This window comes from Erpetoichthys calabaricus, chromosome 9 (assembly GCF_900747795.2).
Source record: "Erpetoichthys calabaricus chromosome 9, fErpCal1.3, whole genome shotgun sequence".
Classification (NCBI taxonomy): Eukaryota; Metazoa; Chordata; class Cladistia; order Polypteriformes; family Polypteridae; genus Erpetoichthys; species Erpetoichthys calabaricus.
In genome coordinates, this window is record NC_041402.2 from 589,051 (window position 1) to 605,062 (window position 16,012).

The 16,012-nt window shown below is 44.8% G+C and overlaps 1 protein-coding gene across 1 annotated transcript in view; it reads left to right on the forward strand.

The window, feature by feature from the left end:
- The window catches only part of spout1 (SPOUT domain containing methyltransferase 1), a 44,425-nt gene that overhangs the window by 14,608 nt on the left and 13,805 nt on the right, over window positions 1–16,012 (forward strand). Inside the window, exons 5-6 of the mRNA XM_028809049.2 lie at window positions 2,954–3,043; window positions 11,657–11,706. Coding sequence (XP_028664882.2) covers window positions 2,954–3,043; window positions 11,657–11,706 — 140 coding nt within the window. The remainder of the gene's footprint in view (window positions 1–2,953; window positions 3,044–11,656; window positions 11,707–16,012) is intronic.

The following is a 16,012-nucleotide window of genomic DNA, read 5'->3' on the forward strand; positions in this document are numbered from 1 at the left end:
GTCCCCCAGCCAGGCTTCTGTCCTTCGACCTTTGCTCTGTTTAACATTAATGACAGGCTTCAGTACAGGCAGTCAGCTTCTTGGAATTTAGCACATGATATTAAACTTGGAGCAATGGCAGCAAAACCGTTCAGGAAGAAATGGAAAATCCAAACTGTGTGAACACTTGGAAAATGCAGTTTAATTCAAAGAGTGCCGACATAAAAATGAGATGAGGGACCCTGTCCTATAGGAAGCAACCTGTGAAAATGATTTGTTAGGTTCATCAGAGCAATGCACAGAAGCTGTTAACCCAGCGTCTTTATTTCATAAAACTTTAAATCGAGATGTTGTGCTGTTGGTCTTGCTATAGTGTACAGGCGAGATTACATTTGAAGTGTTTAGGGCACTCCTGTAGTTGAAGCTGTGCAGCAACCAAGGAGAGCTTCAGTACGTACTGTGCAAAAGTTTTAGGCAGGTGTGAAAAAATGCTGTAAACAAAGAATGCTTTCAGAAATGGAAGTGTTAATCATTTGTTTTCATCAATCAACAAAATGCAGTGAATGAACAAAAGAGAAATCGAAATCAAATCAATATTTGGTGTGACCATCCTCTGCCTTCAAAACAGCATCAATTCTTCTAGGTACACTTGCACACAGTTTTTGAAGGAACTCGGCTGGTAGGTTGTTCCAAACATCTTGGAGAACTAACCCCAGATCTTCTGTGGATGTAGGCTTCCTCACATCCTTCTGTCTCTTCATGTAATCCCAGACACACTCGATGATGTTGAGATCAGGGCTCTGTGGGGGCCATACCATCACTTCATACCAGGACTTCTTGTTCTTCTTAACGCTGAAGGTAGTTCTTAATGAGTTTGGCTGTATGTTTGGGGTCGTTGTCCTGCTGCAGAATAAATTTGGGGCCAGTCATACGCCTCCCTGATGGTAGTGCATGATGGATAAGTATCTGCCTGTATTTCTCAGCATTGAGAACACCATTAATGCTGCCCAAATCTCCAACTCCATTTGCAGAAATGCAGCCCCAAACGTTCAAGGAACCTTCCACCATGCTTCACTGTTGCCTGCAGACACTCATTATTGTACCGCTCTCCAGCCCTTCGACGAACAAACTGCCTTCTGCTACAGCCAAATATTTCAAATTTTGACTCATTAGTCCAGAGCACCTGCTGCCATTTTTCTGCACCCCAGTTCCTATGTTTTCGTGCATACTTGACTCGCTTGGCCTTGTTTCCACGTTGGAGGTACGGCTTTTTGGCTGCAACTCTTCCATGAAGACCACTTCTGGCCAGACTTCTCCGGACAGTAGATGGGTGTACCTGGGTCCCACTGGTTTCTGCCAGTTCTGAGCTGATGGCACTGCTGGACATCTTCCGATTTCGAAGGGTAATAAGCTTGATGTGTCTTTCATCTGCTGCACTAAGTTTCCTTGGTCGACCACTGCGTCTACGATCCTCAATGTTGCCCGTTTCTTTGTGCTTCTTCAAAAGAGCTTGAACAGCACATCTTGAAACCCCAGTCTGCTTTGAAATCTTTGTCTGGGAGAGACCTTGCTCATGCAGTAGAACTACCTTGTGTCTTGTTGCTGTGCTCAATCTTGCCATGACATGAAACTGTCTTCACAACCTCACGTTGGTAGTAGAGTTTGGCTGTTCCTCACCCAGTTTGAAGCTGTTTCTGTTTCAGTTAATGACTGTGTTTCAACCCACGTGTGACATTGATGATCATTAGCACCTGTTTGGTAGAATTGGTTGATCAGACACCTGACTAGAATCCTACAAAATCCCTGACTTTGTGCAAGTGGACCTATAAGAATTGATGCTGGTTTGAAGGCAAAAGGTAGGAACACTAAATATTGATTTGATTTAGATTTCTCTCTTGTTCATTCACTACATTTTGTTGATTGATGAAAATAAATGATTAACACTTCCATTTTTGAAAGCATTCTTTGTTTACAGCATTTTTTTCACACCTGCCTAAAACTTTTGCACAGTACTGTACATCATCAAAGAATGTTTAGTCTCGAGCAGACAGCATGGCGGCGACTTTATCCGGGTCTTCACAATTGTCAAGCACATTGGTGAAGTAGATCCAGCAGACGGCTCTCAGCTAAACGGTGATTGGAGTTCTCAAGGACACCAGTGAAACATAACGGGAAGTACGCTAAGAAGTAAAGCCAGGATACACCCTCCGTTAGGGAAAAGCGTTGAGGGAATTGGAGATGAGCTACAGGGTCGAGCAGTTGAAGCACAAATGTTGACAACCTTTAAAAAGTATCTGGATGACCTATTGGGACAGCTTAGCTACAAGAGAAACGAGTGACTAATGGACTGAATGTCATATGTAGGGGCGCCTGCGTCTTTCAGTTTCATTATGGTTGGTTTAAGTGTGCGAGTGATCAAAGTGTGACTGGTGGGGCGCATACTTGAGCAGGGAAAGCAGGGTCACAAGCACAGTGGCCAGATGAAGTTCAAGTGGTAGAACTGGTGGCTCCGATTCCAGTAACTCCTGTTGTCATCTCATGACACAAGAAAGGGTGTCAGCCTCATTTTGAGAGGTCCCTCATCAGTGTGTGTGTGTGTGTGTGTGTGTGTGTGTGTTTGGATAGTCATGCATGTTAAGTGGGCATTCGAGTGAAACTAAACGCTCTTCTGCTGCTAGTGTTTGTCAAAGTGATGTTTTGTTCTGCTGGTCTGAAACACCATTCTGTTTCTTGTTAATGAAATTCTTGTCCTGCTCCCTTTAATTATCAACCGTGAATCAAAGCATTATGTGCACCCTGGACTTAAACGCACGATTGTAACCTTATTTAAGTTGTTTTGCAAATATGCAGGGAAAACATTTGATAGGCCATATGAGAAGCAGCAAAATTGACGTTTCACATCATCTACAGTGAAATTCTTAATGCCAAGTCTCCACAAAATAGCACCTGACTCTTCTTTCTGTGTTTGATTTAGGACCGTTGAAGGGGAGTTCAGAGGGATTGGCAAAAAAGGACAAGCTTGTGTACAACTTGCCCGCATCCTTCAGTACCTCGAATGCCCACAGTAAGTTTCTCACTTGGTTTAATAAGCTGAGCATCAATATTCTGATTGGTCTTTACAAGTTCTAAGTATGAGCTGACAATTTTTCCCTTTCAGATTAATTGTAACAAAATTGGCAGTGAATGTAAAAAAATAAATATAATCTATACATAGAGATATATATATATATATATATATATATATATATATATATATATATATCTATCTCTATTATATCCTTCAGCACGACTTTGTGGAGACAAGACTTTGTTTTTTTTTTTTCAACTCCCACATTTTCAGACATGACTGCAGTCCTCAACTCGGTGGTCCCACAACAATTAAAGCAACTACAAGTTTAATGTCAAAAAAACGACAATTCAGTCAGGTGTATATTTATGATCACGGAGAAGGGATACAACACAGAATTGAAAGAGTTAAATGATCAGACATATTAGAAATTCTACAGCCAATAATGGATACAAATCCATACCTCCAAAAGTATCACACTTTACACAAAATGTATTTATTTATTTATAAAGCACCGGTCAAAGTGTGTACAATAAAAAGGCAACACATCAGACAAACAATAACCAAAGGGAAAAGAAACAGAAACACATAAGAGCTGAAGAGATTCCTAATAAAAAGTACAGTCAGTCAACATCTCACACTGGGTTAAAGGCCAGGGAGTAAAGTGCATTTTTAAATAAGACAGCAAGTGAAGGAGCCTGTCTAACGTGCAACGGCAAATCATTCGAGTTTTAGAGCTGCAACTGAAGAAGCCCCATCGCCTCAGAGTTTGCGTCGTGCCTTAGGAACACATAAAAGCGTCTGGTCTGCTGACCTGAGAGAGCAAGACGGTACATAAGGGGGCAGCAGTTCTGACAGATAAAATGGAGCACAACCATGAAAGGATTTAAAAACAAATACAAGGATCATAAAATGTTTTCAGAAACGAACCGGAAGCCAGTGAAGGGAAGCCAGAATCGGGGTAGTGTGCACATGCCTTCTTGTGCAAGTTAAAAATCTTATTTATCTGCAAAACACGGACATAGAAGTGTTCTCAGATTTCTATATAAATCTGAAAGATCACGCACACATTTATAATAAACCAACATGTGACAAATTCTCAGCGAGATTAGTTTTGAAAGACAGAGACACCAAAGACAGAGTTGATATTCGTGTTTATCCAAAAGCACAGCACGATTTGTCGTTTCTGTCTAATAAATCGCCTCATTCCTACCCTTTACTCTTTCCTTTGATATTCCCTGATGGCGAAACAGGATGGTCGTATAATATGAAATCGGATAAACGAGTAACACCCACACAATATTTCGGGTCCAAATTAGCAATACATCCCAATGTATTTAACCCACTTCTGTTATCTCAATGTCTACCACAACATTACATCATTAATGCGTATCTAAAAGTCGAAGCTAATCGTCTCTTCTTAATTAAATCCATCCATCCATTGTCTCCCGCTTATCCGAGGTCGGGTCGCGGGGGCAGCAGTTTGAGCAGAGATGCCCAGACTTCCCTCTCCCCGGCCACTTCTTCTAGCTCTTCCGGGAGAATCCCAAGGCGTTCCCAGGCCAGTCGAGAGAAATAGTCCCTCCAGCGTGTCCTGGGTCTTCCCCGGGGCCTCCTCCCGGTTGGACGTGCCCGAAACACCTCACCAGGGAGGCGTCCAGGAGGCATCCTGATCAGATGCCCGAGCCACCTCATCTGACTCCTCTTGATGCGGAGGAGCAGCGGCTCTACTCTGAGCCCCTCCCGGATGACTGAGCTTCTCACCCTATCTTTAAGGGAAAGCCCAGACACCCTACGGAGGAAACTCATTTCAGCCGCTTGTATTCGCGATCTCGTTCTTTCGGTCACTACCCATAGCTCATGACCATAGGTGAGGGTAGGAACATAGATCGACCGGTAAATTGAGAGCTTTGCCTTACGGCTCAGCTCCTTTTTCACCACGACAGACCGATGCAGAGCCCGCATTACTGCGGATGCCGCACCGATCTGCCTGTCGATCTCACGCTCCATTCTTCCCTCACTCGTGAACAAGACCCCGAGATACTTGAACTCCTCCACTTGGGGCAGGATCTCGCTACCAACCCTGAGAGGGCACTCCACCCTTTTCCGGCTGAGGACCATGGTCTCGGATTTGGAGGTGCTGATTCTCATCCCAGCCGCTTCACACTCGGCTGCAAACCGATCCAGAGAGAGCTGAAGATCACGGCCTGATGAAGCAAACAGGACAACATCATCTGCAAAAAGCAGTGACCCAATCCTGAGCCCACCAAACCGGACCCCTTCAACACCCTGGCTGCGCCTAGAAATTCTGTCCATAAAAGTTATGAACAGAATCGGTGACAAAGGGCAGCCCTGGCGGAGTCCAACTCTCACTGGAAACGGGTTCGACTTACTGCCGGCAATGCGGACCAAGCTCTGGCACCGATCGTACAGGGACTGAACAGCCCTCATCAGGGGGGCCGGTACCCCATACTCTCGGAGTACCCCCCACAGGATTCCCCGAGGGACACGGTCGAATGCCTTTTCTAAGTCCACAAAACACATGTAGACTGGTTGGGCAAACTCCCATGCACCCTCCAGGACCCTGCTAAGGGTATAGAGCTGGTCCACTGTTCCGCGACCAGGACGAAAACCACACTGTTCCTCCTGAATCCGAGGTTCGACTATCCGACGGACCCTCCTCTTCAGGACCCCTGAATAGACTTTTCCAGGGAGGCTGAGGAGTGTGATCCCTCTGTAGTTGGAACACACCCTCCGATCCCCCTTCTTAAAGAGGGGGATCACCACCCCGGTCTGCCAATCCAGAGGCACTGTCCCTGATGTCCATGCGATGTTGCAGAGGCGTGTCAGCCAAGACAGTCCTACAACATCCAGAGCCTTGAGGAACTCCGGGCGTATCTCATCCACCCCCGGGGCCCTGCCACCAAGGAGTTTTTTGACCACCTCGGTGACCTCAGTCCCAGAGATGGGGGAGCCCACCTCTGAGTCCCCAGGCTCTGCTTCCTCATTGGAAGGCATGTTAATGGGATTGAGGAGGTCTTCAAAGTATTCCCCCCACCGACCCACAACGTCCCGAGTCGAGGTCAGCAGCGCACCATCCCCACCATATACAGTGTTGACACTGCACTGCTTCCCCTTCCTGAGACGCCGGATGGTGGACCAGAATCTCCTCGAAGCCGTCCGAAAGTCATTCTCCATGGCCTCCCCAAACTCCTCCCACGCCCGAGTTTTTGCCTCAGCAACCACCAAAGCAGCATTCCGCTTGGCCTGCCGGTACCTATCAGCTGCCTCCTGGGTCCCACAGGACAAAAGGGTCCTGTAGGACTCCTTCTTCAGCTTGACGGCATCCTTCACCGCCGGTGTCCACCAGCGGGTTCGGGGATTGCCGCCACGACAGGCACCGACCACCTTACGGCCACAGCTCCGGTCAGCTGCCTCAACAATAGAGGCACGGAACATGGCCCATTCGGACTCAATGTCCCCCACCTCCCTCGGGATGTGGTCGAAGTTCTGCCGGAGGTGGGAGTTGAAGCTACTTCTGACAGGGGGCTCTGCCAGACGTTCCCAGCAGACCCTCACAACACGTTTGGGCCTACCACGCCTGACCGGCATCCTCCCCCACCATCGAAGCCAACTCACCACCAGGTGGTGATCAGTTGACAGCTCCGCCCCTCTCTTCACCCGAGTGTCCAAGACATGTGGCCGCAAGTCAGACGACACGACCACAAAGTCGATCATCGAACTGAGGCCTAGGGCAGGGGTAGGCAACGTCGGTCCTGGAGTGCCACAGTATGTGCAGGTTTTTGTTCCAACCCAGTTCCTTAACGAGAACTCAATTATTGCTTAAGTGACATTTTAATGCTTCATTTTAGTGGTCTCGCTTGTTAAGGTTCTCCAACCTTAATTGCTTATTTCAATCTTAAACTGCTGCATTCAGTGTTTTAATTGCTCCTTATTAGCAATAAGATGTAAAACAGGGGTAGGCAATGTCGGTCCTGGTGAGCCGCAGTGGCTACAGGTTTTCATTCAACCCAATTGCTTAATTAGAAACCAATCATTGCCAATCTCAGACCTTATTTAATTTTATGGCTTGTTAGTCTGTGCAATGTAAGGCTTTTATATCGTAGATTTTTTTTCCTTTCCAAGGATATCATCCAAATGATTTGAAGCCTAAAACAGATCATTTTCAGTCTGTCACATTTTTCTATTAAGTGTTTTATTAAATCAAACCGTGCATGATGAACACACACAGATGTAATTGGAAAAAAGCTAGCTGGAGAACTGCTGGCTGCTTTGTCTTTTACATCTTATTGCTAATAAGGAGCAATTAAAACACTGAATGCAGCAGTTTAAGATTGAAATAAGCAATTAAGGTTGGAGAACCTTAACAAGCGAGACCACTAAAATGAAGCATTAAAATGTCACTTAAGCAATATGTGCTTCATCAGCAATAATTGAGTTCTCGTTAAGGAACTGGGTTGGAACAAAAACCTGCACATACTGTGGCACTCCAGGACCGACGTTGCCTACCCCTGGCCTAGGGTGTCCTGGTGCCAAGTGCACATATGAACACCCCTATGCTTGAACATGGTGTTCGTTATGGACAATCCGTGATGAGCACAGAAGTCCAATAACAAAACACCGCTCGGGTTCAGATCAGGGGGGCCATTCCTCCCAATCACGCCCTTCCAGGTCTCACTGTCATTGCCCACGTGAGCATTGAAGTCTCCCAGCAGAACGAGGGAGTCCCCAGAAGGTATGCCCTCTAGCACCCCCTCCAGGGACTCCAAAAAGGGTGGGTACTCCAAACTGCTGTTCAGTGCATACGCACAAACAACAGTTAGGACCCGTCCCCCCACCCGAAGGTGAAGGGAGGCTACCCTCTCGTCCACCGGGGTAAACCCCAATGTACAGGCTCCAAGTTGGGGGGCAATAAGTATACCCACACCTGCTCGGCGCCTCTCACCGGGGGCAACTCCAGAGTGGTAGAGAGTCCAGCCCCTCTCAAGGAGATTGGTTCCAGAGTCCAAGCTGTGCGTCGAGGTGAGTCCGACTATATCTAGCCGGAACCTCTCAACTTCGCGCAGTAGCTCAGGCTCCTTCCCCTTCAGAGAGGTGACATTCCACGTCCCAAGAGCCAGTTTCTGTAGCCGAGGATCGGACCGCCAAGGTCCCCGCCTTCGGCCACCACCCAACTCACACTGCACCCGACCTCCTTGGCCCCTCCCATAGGTGGTGAGCCCATGGGAAGGGGGACCCACGTTGCCTCTTCGGGCTGTGCCCGGCTGAGCCCCATGGGTGCAGGCCCGGCCACCAGGCGCTCGCCATCGAGCCCCACCTCCAGGCCTGGCTCCAGAGTGGGGCCCCGGTGACCCGCGTCCGGGCAAGGGAAAACGCCGTCCAAAATTGTTTTTCTTCATAGGAGGTTTGTTTAACCGCTCTTTGTCTCATCCCTCACCTAGGACCAGTTTGCCTTGGGTGGCCCTACCAGGGGCATAAAGCCCCGGACAACAGAGCTCCTAGGATAATTGGGACACGCAAACCCCTCCACCACGATAAGGTGACGGTTAAAGGAGGGGTCTTAATTAAATCGAATCAAGCAAAACTTAGAACAGAACATATGTAAGGTCTCGTTGATCATGTTCAAAATTCAAATATCAATAGTTCAGACAAGTTCAGAGTAGGTAAAGCAGTAATATTACCATCATCATATCAAGGTAGTCCACGAGCTCTCATGATGCAATGGCAATACCCCAAACTATCAGTCAGCCAGATGTATTTATTACAGTGACTTGCAATCCACAGTGGCCAGAAATCCGTCGATTCTTGAGAACGATGCCACCGGCTACATCGGCTCTGGATATTCCCACTTTCGTAAGTAGATTGTTTGTTTTATCAAAAAGTCTTAGTTTTATTGAAAGAACTTGAAACAGTGTTTGGTCAAATCAGAGAAATACATTTACACGATCAAATTTCAAAAACGGGGTTTGCCTCGCATGCATTTATTGGTTACTTTGCAAAATAAATTATTAACTGCTGATGATGTCGATCACTTTGTCTGTACTGAAGTTCCAAACAGAGAAACCTGTCCTGAAATACGGTAGAAAGTGATTAAACACACGTCTCACGGACCTCCTTTAAAAGATTCAGTATGTTGGGACTCAAAAGAAAAAAAAAAAGGGTTTAAAGAAAAGTCAGTTTATTTGTTAGAGAGACAGAAACGAAATTCACTCACGGGCAGTTATACGTTACGCTTTGACGATGAAAGTCTAAACGTGGAATCCAAATTAAGTGCGATATTGACAAAAAGTTAATTCCAAATATTGTTTTAAAGTAAAAGTGTAAGTTTAAAAAGTATTTGTGTGTTAATATCAAAGACAAACAGAACAAAAACGTTTAATACAACAAATACCTCGAATGCAGCATGAAACCCTTTATACCTTTTTTACTGTGGTTAATTACTCGCTGAAATGTAAAATAGTTACAGTATATAATGCATATTTAACAGTTCCCCTGACAATAACAATCTGTTTAAATTGTGTATCCGGTTACCCATACCCAGGGGTTGGCGAGCAAAAAAAAAAAAAACCCTTCTGTGGTTGTAAAGTGGCATGTCCATGATCGTTCAATAATGGCACAACCACAGCAGATGGAAAAGGAAGGCCATGGACGATAAGATGCAACACACCTAAGCCTGCACAATATACAATACAATTTATCTTTGTGTATCCCAAAATCACACAAGGATGGCCGCAATGGGCTTTAACAGGCCCTGCCTCTTGACAGCCCCCCAGCCCTGACTCTGTAAGAAGATGAGGAAAAACTCCCAAAAAACAAAAATGGAAGAAACCTCAGGAAAGGCAATTCAAAGAGAGACCCCTGTCCAGGTAGGCTGGGCATGCAGTGGGTGTCAAAAAGAAGGGGGTCAATACAATACAATACAATACACAGAACAGAACAAATCCTCAGTACTGTATAAAAATACAAATTTGTAGAATTTAACAGTAGATGATATCACATAATAGGACTTGGAGTTGGACAATATGAATGTATAGATACTTGAGCAGCTCTTGCTATCGCTCCCTCCCTCTCTCCTCAAGTTTCCCATCTTATACAAAAGCTGAATTCTGGCAGGATGGTACACCGAGAGCAGTAGGTCATCCACTAACGAAGGACATTTTGATCTAAAGCAGCATTTAGGGGTTTAAAACAACAACAAAAAAAAACAATAGAAGAACTAAAGACCCCAAATTTTCAAAAATGCTTTAAGGACTTTGAAATGCGGAGATGTCATAGAAAGAAAATAAAAGTAGCGGACACATTTTTGTTGACATTTATTAATATTGTGGTAACTGTAGAAGGTGTGAAGGACAGAGTAGAAGCGATTGGCAGACCTTACGAGTGGCACTGCCAGCCAATAGGGTGAGCAGATGAATGAAAACGGGGCCTGTAGTGAAATGGAAAGAGAAAGCTGAGCAGAGCTCAAGGGAGGAAACGGAGGTCAGTGACTAGCAAGCCCCGTTTCTTGCTGTTAACTGCCGTCTCTCGCTTTGGGTTTTTGCTCCACTGTGTTGACCTCCAGCTCTCAGTTGTTTTTGGTGCTTCCAGTAACGTCATCCCAGCGTAGTTACCCACTCTTTGATAACAGCCTTTAAATCACGTGATACCCCAGTGTCTGTCTTAAATAGTGGTGCTTGAATTTGTAATAAGTGTTGTGATGTTTAAAGCTACTCCCCACGCTCTTCATGTTAACACATCACGGTGCCGGCACTTATCGATGTCCACTTTAAGTGCTGCTTTACATATACGTGTGCCGACTTTACAGGGGGACAACTGAAGAAAAACACAAAAAGAAATTCTACGCTTGAGTGAGCAATGTAAACCAGTGACAGCTGTAAACCTCTAATGATGATAAATCTATACTCAAGTTTCCTGTTGTTCCCAGTTGTTACCCATTTCAGTTCAAAAGAATACACTTTCCTGTGAGATTGTGTCTTGCAGTGACCAACGGCAGCTAATTCCCTAGGAAAAGCAGGACTTGTTCATGAGGGAAACATTCCTGCATCAGGTCAATTGTGTGTAGCACGTTCGAGTAAGTCGCTGCAGTGACCTCGTCTTACTGGTTTGACTGATACAACAGTTGAGGTTCAAATTGTACTTTTTGGTTTTCCATTTGGAGCACAGACAGGTGAAGTGACTTGCTGAGGGTCACACCGTGTCAGCAGCGGACCTTGAACCCTCAGCCTTAGGGTTTGAAGTCTGAGGTCCAAAGCCTTAACCACGACACCACGATGCCTACCAACAATAGTATCCTTTAGTTAAAAAAAAGAAAAATACAAACTAGCAAAGAAAGGCACTTGGGTAGCTGGGTGTACCAGAAGTACCATGTGACTAACTGACAACGTTCTAACAGGAGGCCAGTGGTCACCTCTCATCTAGTTGTTAGGCATTATCATTTTTAGAATGAATATTTAACGTCTTTGGTTTGTCTAGAAATGGAGGCTACTAGCCTTATTGGCGCTTTTTGCTCAGATTTGTTCTTTGTCTTCCACATTCTTTATTTGTACTTTATTTATTTATACTTTTTTTTTTTTTTTTTTTTTTTTGCAGGTATCTACGCAAGTCTTTTTTTCCAAAGCATCAGGATCTGCAGTTTGCTGGTAACCTGTCTCTCTGTCTGTCTGTCTGTCTGTGTCTAAACGAATTTCTGTCCATCAGGCAGTTGCACTCAATACCCGTCATTAACGTTTGTAATGGGCCAACTTTTGGAGTGTACAGTACTGTGTAATGCATGTAGTAATCAAATGCATTATGTTTGTATTCCAGCAGGTGGCACACTGTAAACTGTGCCCGTTGCTGTATATTCGAGGCAACAGACAAACTGACACAAACTTAATGAAGGAAAATGTAAACGGGAAATAAAACTGAAAGAGGGAGTACTACAGTCAAAGTAAAAAGTATGTGAACCCTTTGGAATGATCTGGTTTACTGCATGAATTGGTCATAAAAAGTGATGTGATGTTCATCCAAGTCCCAGGTAACTGATATACACGATGAGCTTCAGCCAGTGACACACACACAATTCTACTTTTTCATGTCTTTATTTTACAAACGCATTCAACGTTCACAGTGGTAGTGGAAAAAGTAAGTGAACCTTCGGATTTAATAAGTGGTCAACCCTCCTTTGGCAGCAGTGGCCTCAACCAGGCGCTTCCTGTAACTGCAGATCAGACCTGCACATCATGCAGGGGGATTTGAGCCCCTTCTTCCCTGCAGAACTGCCTTAACTCTTCCAGATTCTTTGGTGGTCTTCTGTGTATGGCTCTCTCTCTTCAAGTCATTCCAATAGGATTGAGATCTGGGCTCTGACTGGGCCACTCCACAAGGCCGAGTTTGTTCTTCTGAAGCCATTGAGCTGTGGATTTGCTGCGGGTCATTGTTCTGTTGCATCACCCAGCCTCTTCTGAGCTTAAGTTGATGGACAGACACCCTCACATTATCCTGGAGAATTTGTTGATAAACTTGTAGAGAAAAGCCAAGCAAAATGACACCTTTTATTGGCTAACTAAAATTTTTTCCCCTCAATGATGGCAAGCTGTCCAGGCCCTGATGCAGCAAAGTAGGCCCAAATCCTGATGTTCCCTCCACCATACTTTACTGTACAGATGATGTTTTGATGTTGATATGCAGCGCCCTTTTTACGCCACATGAAGTTCTGCTTGTTCCTCCCAAATAGTTCAATTTTGGTTTCATCACTCCACAAAACATGTTCCCAGTACCGCTGTGGAGTGTCCAAGTGCTCTTACAGCAATGTTCTTTTTTGATAGCAGTGGCTTGCTTCTTGGTGTCCTGCCATGGACTCCTTTCTTGTTGAATGTTTTGTGTATAGTTGACTCATGAACTGAGATGTTGGCCAGTTCTGATGACTTCTTCAAGTCCTTTGCTGTCACCCTGGGGTTCTTCTTTACCTCATTGCTGACTTTGCGTTGTGCTCTTGGGGTCATCTTGGCAGGGCGTCCACTTCTAGGCAGAGTTTCCACAATACCAAACTGTCTCCATTTATAGACAACTTACCTAACAGTAGACTGATGAATATCTCAAATCTTTGAGATGACTTTGTAATCCTTTCCAGCCTTATGTAGATGAACAATTCTCGATCGTAGCTGTTCAGACAGCTCTTTTGTGCGAGGCGTGATTCCCATCTGGATATGCTTCTTGTCAAAAGCTCAAACTTAAGAGTGTTTGTGACCCATCAAAGTCATTGTAGGCCACCACACTTCTGAACTCGTCTCATTAAATGGACTCTAGGTGTGTGAAATTCGGACTGCAATGAGCTTTTTAAAAAGTCATTAGTGTAGGGTTCACTTACTTTTTCCAATCTTCAGTTTGAATGATTTATTCAGTATGGTCAAACATTCTCTGAAAATCTGTATGTCTTTAGTTATAGGAGACTGTGTTAGTTCATTATTGGGACTGACATGTTTTATATGGGAATTAGACCTAAATCTGGAGAATTCCTAGGGGTTCACATACTTTTTACTTGGACTGTAATCTCATCTCTGCTTACGTTAATGTAGCAGAAATAAACGGTGTAAATAAATAACAAATTGCATTAATAGCTATCAAGGGGGCATGCTGGCCTCCAAGGAACCAGGATTGAGGCCATCAGCACTTGAGTCTGTGTGACGGTCAGCGAGGTCCAGTTGGTGCCTCCTCCTTCAGCCTTTGTCATTTACTGTCTCTTTGTTCTGTTTAAAGTGTCCTTTTATTTAGTTAAAGTGTCTCTTTTCAGAGTTAAAGATGCTAAGATTTGCACTGGGTGTGACGAGGATGGACAGGATTAGAAATGAGGACATCAGAGGGTCAGCTCAAGACGGACGTTTGGGAGACAGTCAGAGAGGCGAGATGGCGTTGGTTTGGACATGTGCAGAGGAGAGATGAGGGGTATATTGGGAGAAGGGTGCTAAGGATAGAGCTGCCAGGGAAGAGGAGAAGAGGAAGGGCTAATAGAAGGTTTATGGATGTGGTGAGTGAGGACATGCAGGTGACGGGTGTGACAGAGCAAGATGACGAGGACCGGAAGATATGGAAGAAGATGATCTGCTGTGGCAACCCCTAACAGGAGCAGCCGAAAGAAGAAGTTCAAGTGTCTGTTTTATGTGCCAACTAATGGAATGAAAAATGGCATGCATTTTATTGGAACACTTGATAAATGCCTTGGAAGCGGGCATGTCAAGAATGACGTCCTTGAGCGAGTGTTTTGTCAACGGTGTTGCAGGCAAGGTGGCCAGCCTGCAGTCCCAGTTTGTTGATTTCATGTTAGTTAGACGTTGCTTCTGCTCTTTAAGTTTTGATGGAGTGGGCTTGCTAGTTTAATGGTAAATATGAGAAGGTGACCATAGAGAGGATTATTGTTGGCCACCGTATGACGCATTTTGAGCAGATGCTGTCTTTCCTTCTACATTTACATTGCATTTGTGTCTTGAGCAGGTGCTTTCATCAGGAATAACTTTGCAATGTTAAGGGCCAAGACCATTGTAGCTGTGCTTTGTATCAAACAGCAGTTAGACGTGAAGTCAGAACTACAAATTTTCTGCCACCACGTGCCCATCTGTGACAGGTGCTGGCCGTTTGATGACCGCAGACCACCCTGGCTTGGTGAAATCCACTCCAAGCTGATGTCACAGTTTGTCTTCCTTAATCTTAAAGCTAAGATGTGATGTCTGTGGTTTTGTAGTGCTATGTCTGTGTGTAAAGTCAGTAACGGAGTATTAAAGATTATGTTGGAGTCGTTTAACAAGAGAGCCGAGCCGTGAAATATGCAAATGGAGATCTCAATGTTTGCCTGTACCAGCAACTACAGCAGCCATTGTTATCTTGGGCTCTCAACATGCAAAGTTGGAAAAGCAGCGGACATTTCTGTACAAGATCGGATTTCTTTAACAATTTACAGAAAATGCATCTCGTCTTTCAACTCCGGGTACTTGTGTACTAAGCAGACGGCAATTCCTACCCATTCTAGTGTTGGGCTCCATGGGGGAGGTGCCCCCCGTTGCTTAATTTTTGGAATTTAAATTATCATACTGACCGACCCCAACCACAAATACTAACGTTAAAGTTAGTGGAGGTGGAGCATAGCTGCCTATAGGTGCCTAATGTTAAAAACGAAAATCCGATTTGTGTCACGATAATAAAAAAGGTACTAGCCGTCCGTTTAGTACACAAGTATCGAACGCCTTTTTAAACAGAAGTCAAAACAACAAGAAATGAGAGACTTTTGGCGGCTCCATGATTCGCACTTCTGCGTCACACTTGCAGAGACCAAGGTTTCATTCCTGGTCTAATCGTTTGTGTCAAGTGGCCTTGGGTTTTCTCAGGTTCTCCACTTTCTCTCCAAATTCCAGGTGTGTGAAGTTATTGGGTGACTCTTGTTTAGCCCTGAATGTGAAAAGTGGACATAAGTGTGTCCTGTCCTGCAGTGGTCAGAGGGCCTGTTGAGTCCTTCACGTAACGTGGTCTAGGAAAGTTCAGGAAAGCCATATGGGCATCAGTTGAGGTGACAACCATCAGAGCTCATGTGCCAGAAAGCAGTTAAACGTGATACTCTGGTATTGCCCTGAAACACGAAGGAGGAGCACAAGTGGGCAAAAGATAGTAGACAGACCAATAGAAAATAAATGTGGGAACATTAGAGAAAAAAACGAAATTCAGAAAACAGGCAAAATCTAAAATGTAGAAGACCAAAACCCTGTATGATGTCCTAATTGGCACACCGCTACAGCAGACCGGTTGGGGATTTCTAAATTTGACCCATTGTTGTAGAAAAGCTTCTGAAATCAATTGCTTCTTAAAATGTGGTGTTCTGTTTCTTATACATTAAAAACGTAAAATGGAAATGGTGGTTGATTGGCTCCAAAGGTGAAACCGAATCTGTCCATCCGTTACACAACCCTACTGTGTGTAGAA